Source organism: Brachionichthys hirsutus, chromosome 13 (assembly GCF_040956055.1).
Source record: "Brachionichthys hirsutus isolate HB-005 chromosome 13, CSIRO-AGI_Bhir_v1, whole genome shotgun sequence".
Taxonomy (NCBI): domain Eukaryota; kingdom Metazoa; phylum Chordata; class Actinopteri; order Lophiiformes; family Brachionichthyidae; genus Brachionichthys; species Brachionichthys hirsutus.
The window spans coordinates 10,613,502-10,628,810 of NC_090909.1; the positions used below are offsets into that span (position 1 = coordinate 10,613,502).

At 44.7% G+C, this 15,309-nt stretch overlaps 2 protein-coding genes across 2 annotated transcripts; both read right to left on the reverse strand.

The window, feature by feature from the left end:
• Nucleotides 1-274: 274 nt before the first annotated feature.
• Nucleotides 275-1,152, reverse strand: LOC137903209 (fatty acid-binding protein, liver-like). Its single transcript, XM_068747348.1, has 4 exons — nucleotides 1,056-1,152; nucleotides 804-976; nucleotides 449-538; nucleotides 275-343 (listed from the first exon to the last, which is right to left on the reverse strand). Exons 1-4 carry the CDS (start codon nucleotides 1,120-1,122, stop codon nucleotides 275-277), a joined length of 399 nt encoding a protein of 132 aa, XP_068603449.1. The 5' UTR covers nucleotides 1,123-1,152.
• Nucleotides 1,153-4,131: 2,979 nt separating this feature from the next.
• LOC137903465 (Na(+)/H(+) exchanger beta-like) lies at nucleotides 4,132-14,669 on the reverse strand. Its single transcript, XM_068747616.1, has 12 exons — nucleotides 14,387-14,669; nucleotides 11,928-12,388; nucleotides 10,313-10,563; nucleotides 9,470-9,687; nucleotides 8,900-9,096; nucleotides 8,487-8,576; nucleotides 8,342-8,412; nucleotides 7,845-8,018; nucleotides 5,759-5,873; nucleotides 5,580-5,678; nucleotides 5,301-5,373; nucleotides 4,132-4,397 (listed from the first exon to the last, which is right to left on the reverse strand). The coding sequence occupies exons 1-12, from the start codon at nucleotides 14,667-14,669 to the stop codon at nucleotides 4,132-4,134; spliced, it is 2,298 nt and encodes a 765-aa protein (XP_068603717.1).
• Between the last annotated feature and the right edge of the window lie 640 nt (nucleotides 14,670-15,309).

A 15,309-nucleotide genomic window follows, 5' to 3' on the forward strand; every position in this document is an offset into this window, starting at 1 on the left:
TCTATGTAATAAATATATTCATCATCAGAATCATCAGATTCACCAATGCAATGAATTTTTTATTTATGTATTTTTTAACGATGGTTTGGACATGTTCGGAGGAGCGAAAGCCATTTAAGCCTCACCTGCGTCACCTCTGGCAGAATAAATGCACTGAATGAAAACAAGCATTGGCACATTTGTTCATCCATATTTATTCATTAAGTATCACTTATTGTTTTTGTTGTCTCAATGTGGCTCCGATTGGAGGCTGTAAAGATCTTACCGGCACGTATTAGCTGTGCAGCGTTGATGAGATTCGTTTGCTTCTGCAAATGAAAGTTACAGAGCCAGCAGTGACAGTCTGGAAAAGAAAGAAACAGAAAGGAATGAAACAGAACAGTTCATTCACATTAAAGTTCCTTAATGCATTCATTACAGCTATTTAAAGAGATTCAAAGACACCAACCTCAATCATATCATCCCCTTGGATCTCTCGGATTGAGGTGAACTTGTCATTCTCAGAAATCAGCTTCCCATTCTCCTCTCTGACGGTGCACTGTTCGTAATAGAATAAAATAAAAACGCATTATGCATACCAGCTCGTCTAAACAATTTTGTGCCTTGGCCATAGTTGTGTTCGAAAAGAATGAAAATATCAAGTAAGATTTTCAGTAAGGGGGTTTAGACACAAAATGTGAGCGTTGTGGAGTGATCTAAAAGCAGGAGAGTCTTAAGAGTCTTCATCATCAGCTCACATGTAACTATTGCGTCTTCACTTCTGTGCTCCATAACATGCACTCCCAGTCCGAGGCTTGAATTACCTTGATTTTCCTGCCATCCAGGCTCGTCACCTCCGACTCCTTCCCGACGGTGAAAGTGAAGGCTTGGGTGTAGAATGGAGTCTTAATCGTGCAGCTGAAGTCTTTGTCCTTCTGCACGATCACGATCACCGGCTTGTTGTCCTTTCTCATTTTCACAACCATTTGTGGCGCTCCTTCAAGATATGTTCAAAAACACATGACACATGCATGCAAAGCAAAATCAATCTCGTACGTATGAAAAGTTTCCCCCACCTACTACTTTCAAGAAATCCTCGAGATTTTCCTCAGCGTAAACTTTCCAAGTGCCGTTGAAGTCCATCCTTGCCAGTTGTGCTGCCTGCTCGAAGATGCTTGTTTGTTCTCGTCCCATCGTCACTGGTTGGCACGTTGGGGACTTCAAGCTCCCTGTTATTTGGACCGGGATTTCCATTGAGAGACAAAATAGGCTGAGCAGTATACGCTCATCCCCAGACTGCAGTTCAAATTCTAAAGCAGGTTGTTCAATCGCTAGTATTAACACGTCTCGAATACTGTTCTATTATATGGCCTGCTGCTAGTAAAACTGGCATAGCAAGCCTTTCAGGTGGTCTAGTGCTAAATTGTTCTTATTTGACTAGTATCGGGGGAAATGCATTGTATTTTACCATGGCCTATGCTCCATAATAGATTGGAGTATCATTTATTAATATTCTAAAATTATTTTAACAGGTAAGCCATTTTCAGTGTCTGAAGGAATTAAATATGTGAATGACGTTCATTCCCATTTACCTCGGCGAGCTTGTTGTGCCGACTTGGCCATAGATCGGCCCAGAACTAATATTTATTACAACCCCCCCCCCCCCCGACTTATTACAGATCAGCTTAACTTTGGAATGGGTTGTCTGAGGAAGTGAGGAATGTATCCAATTTATTTGCTTTTAAGAAAAAGCGCTCAAATCAATTGTTTCCAATTAATTGCTTTTTTGAGGCATTTTTATTTGCATTTGTATTTTGATATTTTTGTATGTCAACAGTTTTTGGGACCCCAGGAAGATTAGCAACCACGTTGGTGGAAGCTAATGGGGATCCACCATAAATAAATATCTTTACATACTGAAACATGAGAAAATGACCAAATCCAGTAAAATGACTGCATATTAACACCAATCTTTGGCAAACACATAGCTTTATTTGAGACAAGAATTAAAAGCTTTCTTGCATTTGACATACATTTATGACGTTAAGCTCCATTTCATTCAAAATATAAGCAAAAAATGCAACTGGCACAAAATGCAAAATTACATTTAAGGCAGAGATGAGCGGAAACCCGGGCAGTTCAGTGCTGGTGACGTGTGTGTCCGGAAGCATGCCGTTACCTGGAACACACACACTATAGCGTAACGAACTGCTGCTTCAGTGTTACTGAAAACTCTGAGCAGTCAAAGCACTAAAGCAGTCGCACCAAAATCAAAAGCTCGTGTGGAAGCTTTGGACAGAAACATGCACGCTCTGGGGTTCCGTCGGTCCCCGAGGAGGCAACAAAGTCGGTCTGGGCTACTCCTCACCTGCACACTTCAATAAAGTACGTTTCCAGTCACACAAAGGCATGTACTCATCTGTTTACATAATGGTAAAACCAGATTCATTGAAACTTTTAAGGCAGAGAGCAGCAATGACATTTGTAAAAAAATAAATAAAAAAATCTTAGTTTGGAATGATAAGAGAAGCAAACATATTAATTTCTTGTACAGGCTGGGGGGAATTCTGTTAAAACTGTTTTACCCATTCACACACTCGGGCTAGATCCTGGCGGGGTGCAGGACAACAGCATTATTTAGGGAGTCCTTCAGTAATGAAACTTACAGGCTAAATCGTTTCCTCTTTCTTTGATTGCGCGCGTTTATCATGTGCAGCATTGGACGGGTGGGATCAGGGTTGTCGTTTGGGCAACAACCGAGCGTGAGGCATTTAATAGCCCCTCATATGCCTCAGGTTGATCCTACGCTCACAGCCTCTCTACTCTGGGATTGATCATCTGTGCAGAGGCCAGAATGAAAGTTAGCACATTCTAGTTCCTTACCTTCATTAACAAACACACCTTTCACCCCGCCTTCCAGTGAGGCTAGGAGCCCATAATAAACTGGCAAACTATCCGGTGTGCAAACAAACAGCGGTTGAAGCATCCTAGGAGGATCATTTGGTTTGCCGTTGCCATGGAGCCATACCGTGTGTGAAGGTAAAAGCTAACCCACAGAGCTCTTTGGTCGACGTTCGCTTTGGCGTGGGGCGCATTTCTAAATCACTTCACTTCTTTTTTTGGTACTTCTGTCATGCTTGTTGATATGAGCCAATATACTAGACAGTAATACTAATACACCAGTGGTAGATTCACACCCACAGAGACAACAGCTCTGTTTTTTTTTCATGTTTTTTGCAAACAAATCTAGTTTGAGATGCAAAATACCGACAGTTGTCCCACTTCAGGCTGTGATAAATCCTGAACTCAGGGGTTCATGTGTGGGTAAATCCATCTCATGGTCAAACTCCTTTCGGAGGAAATACAAAATGAAAACACGAAAAGCACTCGGAGAGCGCAGACCTCCGCCAAGCAGCTCATTCCCCTCCTAATTGGATTTACACCGTCCACATGGTGATCTGGATCATCATCAAAAGGTTCTAAATGGTTGTCGGTATCTTTATACACGAGTGAATCGGACCCCTTTATGACTGATTTTTGGTGAGTGAATTGAATGCATATTTTACACAATATGTAAAAAACAAAAAAAAGAAAAGCCCCGATAAGTAAATGGGAAAATACAGAATTTCTTTGTATCAAGATCCATCCAGAAGTTTTTCCGGAATCCTCCTACCAGACAGACAGACAGACAAACCTCATCAATAAATAAATCCATTGACAGGCTCCGATGTGGATTTGACTTGTTAGACCCCCCCCCCCCCCACACACACACACTCACACAATTGTGTCAAATGCCATACAAATTGGTCAATAATCATCCGAGATATTCAGATCCAGGATCTCTTCCGGATCATCACCCAAATTGAATCACCTGTTCCGGGTAATATTCCCAACATTTCCTGAACATTTAATCCAGATCCGTGCGTAACGTCTCGAGTTATCTTGCCAACAGACAGACGGAACAACGCGGGCAAAAACGCAACCTCCTTGGCGGAGGCAACAATCTCATGCCACAAAAACAGAACACGGAAAAGGAATAATACTGTCACGACTTCGGGTTCATAAATATCAATATCGTTGCTATGGCTCCCACTCCCAATCCCAATCAAGGAATATCCACTGATGAATTGTTAATTGCTGTAAACCTGTGCTTCACGATGAGGAGAAGGAGCCATCTCCATCCTCTTGCTTCTTTGGGCCGGGGTCACTAAGGCAGCGCGCTAGTTTGACCTGCTCCTGCTGCTCCTCCTGCTGCTCCTGCTCCTCCTGCTCCTCCGGAATGTTACTCCTCAGCTCAGCATTCCTGTCTGCCTGAGTGCCGCTTTGTCTCTGTGCTGACTCGCTCAACAGGCTGATGGCATCGGGGGATCTGGGACCTCTGGAGTCGTCGCCGGCATCGTAAGTGTGAACCTGGTTTTCTGCAACACAGATAAATCAAGTCAGGATCATGTGACCTCTTGGTCCGACAGCAGTCCTGCTCCTTTCCTAAGGTTATCTTTAACTCCTTTCTATATTCTTGCCACACACAAAAATGTGTTTAGATCAGGGACGGGCAAAGTTTTTGACTCGCGGGCCACAATGGGTTCTAAAATGTGACAGAGGGGCCAGGAGCAGATGGGTGAAGTGTTTGTGTAAATTAATACAAATGACCAGTATATAATAATACAGTATTAATATACTATATTGCTACAGGTACAATACAGGAGAAAAGTAAAATGAATGAGGTCTAATTATAACAAGATTTAATTGAATGATATAATTTAGACAAGTTTAGTGGGCCGGATTAAGAAGCCCACGGGGGCCGCATGTGGCCCGCGGGCGTAGTTTCCCCATGTCTGGTTTAGATTGAGAAACGTTTTGGGTTGCGAACGGAGCCAAAGAAGGAATTAAATTCTGAAACATTTTACAGAGATTTTGGATCCATTAAAGTTGTTTTCAATAATCATGGTCAAATTAGTTGATTGCTGCTTCAGCACTGCTGGCTGGATGCAATCTGAATTTTGTTGCTTTGTAGCTGTGACATGCACAATGACAATAAAGTTGAATCCATTCTAATACCTAATCTAATCCATTTAAATCAAATTTAACAATATTACTGAGGAAATGAAAATAAGAATTCGCCAGAGATGAGTTTTCTCCAAATTTATGACAATCTGTATTTATCTCATCAGGTAAAATAATGATTTCCGGTTCCATGTTCAGACCTGACATCCAGTTTTTAGCCAGAAATATTTCATGTTGAATTAAAGTACACATGACTTCACTTTGACTGTCCAAGCGTAAGAGACAATAAGAGAAATTCTGTTCTGTGCGAAACGGACCCGAGTCAAAGCAGACTTTTTTCACTGGCGACGCTTCCTGGCGGTTTGCAGGAACGGTGATATAATGACTCATCTGCGAAGACACAAGCATTTATCAGAAAGAAACTTCATTTCATAGCTCGTTATTTAAAAAAGAAAAAAATCCAAACCAATAATCACATTATTTAAATATCAGATATTAGTGTCACATTTAAAACACGAGCAATTCGAACTCATTACAAGCCACCACAAGTAAAAGGTCGAGGGATGACCCGTCGGGTCAAAGACCATGTTCCTCACCCTCCGCTCCATCTCCACCCTCTGCTTCCTGAAGCGACTTTCGCTGACGTTGTCCTCAAACGGGTCGACCATCAGGTCATGCCTGCTGTAGGAGCGAAGCTGAGGACACGCAGGACGACAAGGCCACAAGTCACGTCGCAGCCGCACACGTCAGGCCTAGGACTTTCACTGGTACCGACCCGCTGCCTGGTCTTCTGCAGGTTGCCTCGCAGAACCTTTCTGATTTCCTCCTCACGACTTTTGGAGATGCTTGGGATTGCCCGTCGTCTGGCGGCTCTCTTCGCCTCAACGCTTCTGTGAGCACACACAGAACGGTGTATATCGGTAAACTTGAAGATGATGATGAATATATTTATTAGATAGAATGTTAGAGTACAAGTACAGTCACACAGTAGCATGTATTACAGTACAAATAAAGTCAAACATCCTGTCTAAAAGGAGCATTTCAAAAAAGCCCTTGCGGTCTTGTTTCCGTTGAAAGTCCTTCGTACATAAATCATCCACAATTAACAATACAAATTTAACAATACAAATAAAAATAAACCAATATTCGATAACTCAATTGATGCAACGTAACATTAGAAAGACAAAAATAAAATGATTTTACACCGCCAATGCAAACTAACAATTAATCTAAAATAAATTACACCACTGATGCAAAATGACAATGAATGACAATAAATAAATTACAGTAAATTACTAAGGCAATTAATATGTGCAACGTAGGTGGACAAAAAAAAGGGAGGGGGGGTTTGATCTGGAGAGAGTCGTGATGACTATCTCCGTTTCTGTCCCCCTAAAAGGTGTATTTTTAGGGCCGTTTTGAAGGAATCCTGCAGGTTCTGAACCACTTAAATCTGCAGAATCTTTCCTCCCACAGAAGATCACTGCAGTGATTCTACAGCGGCTCCATAATATGTACACCTCAGACCCTGTTGAAGTGCTTATTATTATTGTTGTATTCATGTAATTTCTTCATATTTATTATCTTTTTTTTTAATCATGTGATATATTTTAAGGGAAGGTTTTTCCAAACAGAAAAGCATGCATTAAAGGAATTTTTTTTAATTGTAATTTCACAGTGAACATGATCCACACACTGCCACGTGGATGGGTGTCGCGCGTTTTATTTCTTAGTTCGTGACGCAGTTCCGTTCAACCTCGCTGCAGCATGACTTCTAAACCTCTGCAATATTTTGAAATCTAAAAACAACCCAAGTGGAACATTTAATTACAAGGTTGATCACATCAGTGAGGACTCACAATGTCAGTATAGTATCCGTCTGCTACCTGGAACACAGGGCGCTCTGCTGCAGCTATTTATTAAAAAAAACTTATTTTTTTTAGCCCAGCCACATTATTGATTTCTGCAAAAACAAATGTTGTAAATAAATATTTATACATTTATAAATAAAGGCATTTCGGGATAAAAAAAATATATATATATTTTTTGCTCCTGGGGAAATATTTACTGCGTCTGCACCGTCTGCATGCAACTTGAATTCCTGTAATGCTGCAGAGGTGCTTTGTGGTTGACAGTAGTAATTATCACGAGCGCTAATCTCTAATTGCGCGACTAGGTGCGTTTACACGGACACATTTAATCGGATTAAAAACCTGATTGGAATAAAAATGCTTCACGTACACACCCAAATCGGATTAGTCTGACCCGTTCAAGCTCCATCCGATCAAGATTCTATTCCGATCGAGAGGGGGGGTTTATACCGATTGATTATCTGATCAGGGTGCATGAAAACACTTATTCCGATGTTTCGGTACAAGCCGAATGTCTGACGTCAGCTATACGCGCTTCTGCTATTCCCGGAAGCTAGTTGAAGCAGAGCGGGCAAAAAACAGAACCGGTCAATATCCGAGACAAACACGTTGCCGGAGACATTAAAGGAGGAAACTAAAAGCGCAAACGGGGAAAACGAGCGAAATAACGCAGACGTTTCAGGCAGAAAAGCGTGGAAGTCGCTCCGGCTTCTTCTTCTACTATTTCCGGTATATTTGGTATAAATTGCGCATGTCAAAATATTTTTTTCCGATCAAAAGTGTGATGCATGAACACGCAAGTCCTAATCGGATCAATATTTTTACACAGTGCATCCGATCACAATTTTACTCTGAACTCTGATCGGATTAAAGACATTTTGTCCATGTAAACGGTGTGTTGCAGTGCTAATCGTCGTGACTGGCGTTTATACAGCAACTCCGGCTAGCATGACGCTAGCGTGGCGACCGCGGCTGATGACTGACACTTACTGCATGGACTCGGACGACACGACGGAGGGCAGCTTGGGGGTGCTGCCGCTCTCCACCAGCATGATGGCCTGTTTCATCTCCATCTTGTTGTAGAAGGAGATGAGCTGAGGCTGGGTGGAGCGCTCGCCCGCGATGAGCCACCTCTTCACGTACGCTTTGTTGAAGCGGTCCAGCCTGGAGACGGCAGAGAAATCAGTCCAGAGCACAAATACGGAAATGTGTCCACGTCGTCCCCGCAAGAACCAATGGGATCATGTGTGCCTCCCCATTAAACTGGACCTGGATGTATGTTGGCCCCATTAAATCCGATATAAGGAATCGGGAGACACGTTTCTGACCGCATCAGCGCAGAGAGGAGAATATCTGTTCCGATCTATATTCCTCGCTGCTTCGACAAAGCAACTTTCTCCTCACGCACACGGGTTTGCCAGCGACGGGCCGCTTTAACTCCAAAGACAGAGTAACGGGGAGGACAACAGAGGACGCTGGACTCTTACTTGTCTTTCCAGTGATGATGTCCATAATGGCCACAGATGCATTCGATTCCTGTGAGGAGATGATCCAAGAACTGCAGGCAGAATCGAATCATTCCTAAATAAATCATCTTAACGTGGAACATCCCCCCCCCCCCAATCATCTCACCTGTGTGTGAATCTCCTCGTTGATTGATTCCTTGGTCTCCTTCTTCTTCTTCACCGCCAGAAGCTCCACCAGGGGGCGTATCGTCATTCCCTGGAGACAGAAACCGGAGCGAGGTCATGGATGGATTGCGTGTTTTTTCTCCAGTGTGGTCAGATCTCAGAAACTAACGACAACACGAGACAGAAAACGAGGACTTGCTAGATTCACTTTCACAGTGAAAACCAGATTTATAGACAACTAATCTACAGACTGATGGCATCTTTATCATTATGGGGTATTTGACAATTTAATCAGCATTCCCTTATCCCCCCCCCCGATTGGGCCAAACCTGACTTAATCACACACACACACACACACACACAAAATAGAATGACAGAACATAAAATCTCATTTTTGCTGATCTGAATTCTGACCTGTACGAACACAGTGAAGAATATGACCGTGATGATGGCGGTGAGGAACATGTGCTTCATCTCATTGCTGGTCAGCAGGTACCCCAGCGAGAAGGCGATGGCTCCTCGCAGGCCACCGTAGGCCACGATAAACTGGTCCTTTTTGGTCAGCTTCACAATGCGGAATTTATTGATGATGTACGTTAGGCCAATGACTCCTGAAATAACCAGAAAGCAACATGGCAGAACGGAAGGAGAGGATGGAGAGAGGGGGGGGGGGGACTGCAAAATATAAATACTCAGTTCTTCCTGACTGCTTTGCGTAAAGCGACAGGGTTCACATCGTAGAAGACGCAACAGGAAACGGGAAAACGGAGCTGAAAGTGATTCATTTTAAACATTTCCTGGCCCCGCGATGAACTGGCGACTTATCCAGGGTGTGCCGAGCCTCCACCCGTAGTCCAGCTTGCACGGGCTCGTGGTTTAAGCCCGCGACGCGACGCGGCTCGGCCCCCGAATGAGCGCCTGAAGACGAGAGGATCACCGATCGGCCTGATTGATAACCACTTGGACTCATTCTCCCGTACTGACCCAGAACTCTTGACACCAGACAGAGGATCCCGGTGAAAAGGACAAAGGTCCAGTTCCAGGCATGAGGACCGGCCACAGTGGAAACACCGAGAAAGATGAAGATGAGCGTCTCACTCACACTGCTCCACATCTTCAGAAAATATTTGATGGTGGTGTACGACTTATGGGAGATGTTGGCCTCCACATACGGCTGCATCGTCACGCCACATGCTATCAATCTGTTGGAGACGGGGCGAGAGCAGCAGACGAAGTGAAACTTCTGTACGCAACAATATTCCTGCCACAAAGCACAAATAATCTGGGAAGCAGAGGATCGATCCCGGTCTCCTGTCTTTGCCCACGAAGCTTTGGGGCTACATATTTGACCTTAAGATCTCGTTTTCATTCATAAAAGAGAAATCTTAAAAAAAAAAAAAAAAAGATAAGTGAAGTGTTTCTGAAGTTCTGAAGCCAGATTATCTATGGGAGCAGTGACTTCTTGGAGGGACCTTTCAGGGGGATTGATCCGGAGATAGTCATCACGACTCTCTCCGGATCAATCCCCCCCCCCCCCCCTTTTTTTTTTTTGTCCACCTACCTTGTACATAGTATGTGTCTTTTTAATTTATTGTTATTTTGCATCTATGGAGTAATTTATTTTTATTTTATTTTTATTGTTTAATGTCGATGATTTATGTACGAAGGACTTTCAACGGAAACAAGACCGCAAGGGCTTTTTTGAAATGCTCCTCTTAGACAGGATGTTTCACTGTACTTGTACTGTAATACATGCTACTATGTGACTGTACTTGTACTCTAACATCCTATCTAATAAATATATTCATCATCATCACCATCACTTACGACATGATGCCAGACAGATGGAAGACCTCGGCAGAAAGGTAAGCCATGTAGCTGTAGAGGAAGACGAACAGCGGCTCGATGACTCGCGTGTGCAGCGTGAAGCGGGACGTAAAGGCCCCCAGGACGCCGTAGATGGCTCCCACCATGATGCCCCCCAAAGACACCACGAAGAAGCAGGCCACGCCCAGCAGCGCGTCCACCACGGTCACGGTCCCCGCGTGGGAAAACTCCTCGAACAGGTGATACAGAACCTGAACGGACAGAAGAGGAAAGGATTCGGGAGTTGTTGAGGACGAGCTTTTAGGACACGATGTGGGAACGACACAGGCAATATGAAGACAATGCGTTTCAATCAACACGTGGACAGAAACGTCTTTAAGCAGGTATCAATGAATGAATAATAAGATTTAGCATCTTCCACATTCACTTTCATCCTTCAGGTTTCTGCCCCCCAAAGACGTCAAAGTCAAAATGTCTTTCGAGGAGTTATGGAGACATTCATGGAAACTTCCGATGTTGCCGCACGAATGCACCAGGACTCCTCCCAGTCCCTTTCGGCTTGTCCCCTCAGGGGTCGCCGAAGCAAATCAACCTTCTCCACTTCGCCCTGTCCTTTGCGTCGTCCTCCCCGCCCAGGATACAGCGGAAATGATTTGACATTAAGAACAACATCGTGTCTTTCTTGGACTGTGCTGATGGGAATCTCAACATGGAGGTGAACAGAACCCCCCCCCCCCCCACACACACACACACACATTTATTTTTGATTCCCACCACCCACTGCAGCACGAGTTAGGGGTCATCAGAACCCTGGACCACTGGGCCCAAAACATTCCCACCAGAGTGGAGGGAAAGGCCAAAGAGCAGGAACACATCCGGAACGCTCTGAAGACATGCGGCTGTCCAAACTGGACATTTGTCAAGACCATCTAATATATGAACAAAAACAACCAGGATCCGGAGAGGGAAGACAAACGGAGACCCGTTGGTTTCCCCTACGTCACTGGTGTTTCTGAGAAATTCAAGAGAATGTTCGGGAAACACAAGATTCCCAGACAGACGCTGGTCCACCCGAAAGACAAAACACCCTGAGACAGACGCTGGTCCACCCGAAAGACAAAACACCCAGAGACAGACGCTGGTCCACCCGAAAGACAAAACACCCTGAGACAGACGCTGGTCCACCCGAAAGACAAAACTCCCTGAGACAGATGCTGGTCCACCCAGACACAAACACCCTGAGACAGATGCTGGTCCACCCGAAAGACAAAACACCCAGAGACAGACGCTGGTCCACCCGAAAGACAAAACACCCTGAGACAGACGCTGGTCCACCCGAAAGACAAAACTCCCTGAGACAGACGCTGGTCCACCCGAAATACAAAACTCCCTGAGACAGACGCTGGTCCACCGGAAAGACAAAACTCCCTGAGACAGACGCTGGTCCACCCAAAAGACAAAACACCCGGAGACAGACGCTGGTCCACCCAAAAGACAAAACTCCCTGAGACCGACGCTGATCTTCGCAGATGAAAGCAGAAGCTGTGACACATCAAGAGGCAGAAACTGATCCCCGTTCGGTTCCTGTCCGCGCCGTCGCCGTCGCCTTGCTCACCACAGTGACGGCGTCGTTGAGGAGCGACTCCCCGAACACGAGGATGTGCAGCAGCTCGTTGATGTGGATCTCCTCGAACACGGCCAGGACCGCCACGGGATCCACGGCGGAGACGATGGAACCGAACAGCAGGCAGGACAGCAGGTCGACGCCCGCCAGCTTGGCTCCTTCCACCTGACACACGACGTACATCATCCCGCCGATGAAGAAGGCGTTCCACAACGTCCCCACCACGGCGAACATCAGGATGGTGCCCAAGTTCTCCGTGAAGGCCCGGATGGGCAGGAAGTAGCCGGCGTCGAGGATGATGGGAGGCAGCAGGTAGAGGAAGAAGAGCTTGGAGTCGAGGACGGGCGCTTCCTGTCCGATGGCTTTAATGATGCCGCCCACCAGCAGGCCAACGACGATCAGCAGACAGCTCTCCGGGACGATGTTGGACACTCTGGGAATAATGTGAAAACCTGCAGAGAGACCAGGTTCAAAGATCCGATTTAAAAAAGTTAAAATCAGTTTTAGAATTTAGCCCATTTCCCATTCCTTAAAATATTAACGAGCGGGACGAAGATTAATTTAGTTTCACGTTTACTGTTCATTTCTCAGAGGTAAAAATGGGTAAAGTGTTACTGATGTATTGATAATCACTGTCGGGGCCAAGTTACAAAAATATAAGTTAAAGAATAGAAAACCATGATTGTGATTTTGGGTTGAAAGTTTCTTTATTTTGGATATTTATTATTTAAGTTTAATCATAAAAGTGTTAAATCAGTGAAGGTAATTTGATTTACTTTACGTGGCTTTTTGGTTTGCTTGTTAAAAGCAGTGAGATTTCTGCTTCAGGAGTCAGGAATGCTACTGCAGCGTGAACCGGTGAAAAGCACTGCGCTGACACAGCGCCACGCTGCACACATTCCCCTGTAGTAATGATGCGTCACGGTTTCCATTAGAGCAGCAGATGAAATGAAATTGACTCGCAGGAACATCCTCATGAAATATGCAGATGCTGCAGTTGCAAACAAACAAACATAATTTTTTTATCTTTATCTTTATTCATATTTCTTATTTCCGTGCTGCCAGGCTAATTAGCATAACAATTAATTAGCATAATTTTGTCAACAATTACAAGTTCAATCACTTGATGATGAAAAGGAACTTTAACCTGCAAGTTCCCAGGTGGTTGTCCACAAGGGGGCGCCACAACAAATTCTCACCTGCCAGCAAACCGCAGGTTTCAAATGAAGCGGCTTTACCGTCTTGTTCCTTATTAAATGTAATAGTGATAGTAATAACGGGATGGCCGTTGTTGCGTTTGCGTGCTTTACGGTTGGTTTTTGGAGTTTCTCTGAAATCAGCCGGCCTCGTCCAAACAGCCGCTGAATGTTCTTTAAAGCGGAGAGGAGAGAAATCCACTGAAAATAATCATTACGCACGAATTTATGATCGCAAAATATAAAAGTTCACGTGCATACGTTCACATATGTGGAGGTCTGGACTCTGGACCGAACGCAGCATTATTTGTGACTGCTCCTTTCATTTTGATATGTGGCCTGATTGTCCCTCGGCTGAATGAGGCCGTGGCATTCAGCCTAACATGTGATGTGGGAGTCCAGGCTGCTGCTAAAAAACAGAGACATTCTGCAATGTTTTCTGCAGTGCACGGCCGTCCTCGCCCCCTCTGCCCCCCCCCCCCCCCCCCCTGGGCTCTGTACACTGAGATCTCTGTTATCAGGGAGTGCATTAGGACAGGAAGTCAGACCGTCCCTGCGAGACGACAGCTGGGAAGACGGATTAGATGCCAGACAGCTTTGTGTGCTTTACTGCTACACTAACATGCACTGAACTGAAGCTGTGGTATATTATTATTTTATATTGGTCAGTTCAGCTTTCTATTTAGACTGGTGTGAAACAAAAATGAAAACAGGATGTAAGGTGAAATTCACATCCAAACCTATTTTAAATTTGCAATTATGAAATTCAATGTGATGAAAGTCGCAGATCTCCAAAAACGAAGATATTTTTCTACAGTTTGGCCCGTCGTCCGCACAAAATCGGATATTTCTGTCACTGAAAATGGTGTTTAAAAACAACAACAACATAAGAATCTCCAGGAATAACTAAATGGAAAAAAGCAAATAAAGCAAATGATTGTATTTGACCTGAATCTGAATTTGTTGTAGCTTTTATCACTGGAATTATGACCTTTTGGTTTCACAACTCTGGGTGGGGATGTGGAATGAAATAAATAATTGACTCCAATGACAAAACAAAAACAAAAAACAGCATTTAACAGGTTAAAATAACGTTTTTTGTGTACCCATCTCCGAGAAAGCCATTCATTTCAAGCTTTCCCACCTGGTTATTATGGACATTATCGATCCTTGGTTAGTATGGACATTATCGATCCTTGGTTATTATGGACATTATCGATCCTTCTGGCTGCTCCTGGACCTGGACCCACTCACCGAGCTTCATGAGCAGGGCCAGCAGGATCCAGAGGGAGATCTCGAAGGGCTTCCGGACGTGCTCGAAGTTAAAGGAGAGGACGGGGAAAGCCTTTCTGTGCGCGCTGGAGTTGCTCCGGTGATGGGAGTCCTCGTCTGGAGCTCCCCACGTCTCGTTGTTTCCCGCTGCAGCCGCAGCATCGAGGCTCGAGAAGGCGGCGGAGAGCAAGGCGAGCGACACAAGGCACGTCATCCCGGTGGGAAGCGGACCGGAGCCCCCCCAGGAGGGACGCGGCGCCGCCATCCTCAGTCCGACTGATGGTTCTGCTGCTGCAGGAGGAGGGACTCAGGAACATCAAGACAGAAAATCGCCCGAGCCGGACTTCGGCGTTCATTTCAGTCGATCTGTAGCGACAGCGACACCTACCGGACAGGAGGAAACACGCTGCTGCGGTGGAAATCAGAACATCTGCCCGGCTTTGACTACGACAGTCTCTGAAATGCAGTCCATCTTTAACATTTTATTGTTTTGCATTTTTTTTCCTGCTATTGTGCTTTAAATTTCCAAATTATTATGGGACGAAATAAGATTGTTGTTACAGCTAAACTACTGTAAAACAGTATCCCCCATTTCCATCTCTCCATCACACTCCATCTTGCGCCCCCACATCTCATTTCTCAATCTTCACAACTCAGTAACTCAAATATCTTTCCTCTTACACTGATTTTTTTTTGTGCGCAATGTAGACCGTATCAGCTGTGCGTAATTACGCACGAGCGCACCTTAGAGGGAACGTTGGTGCTGAGATCAGTTACACTCCACACAAACACTCAGCACTCAAAGTAGGTCAAACTGAATATGCTTCTCAAAAACAAAGAATTAAATAGTGGGCAGATGGTAAAGATATAGAAAAACTTTACATTAATAACCACAAATAATACAT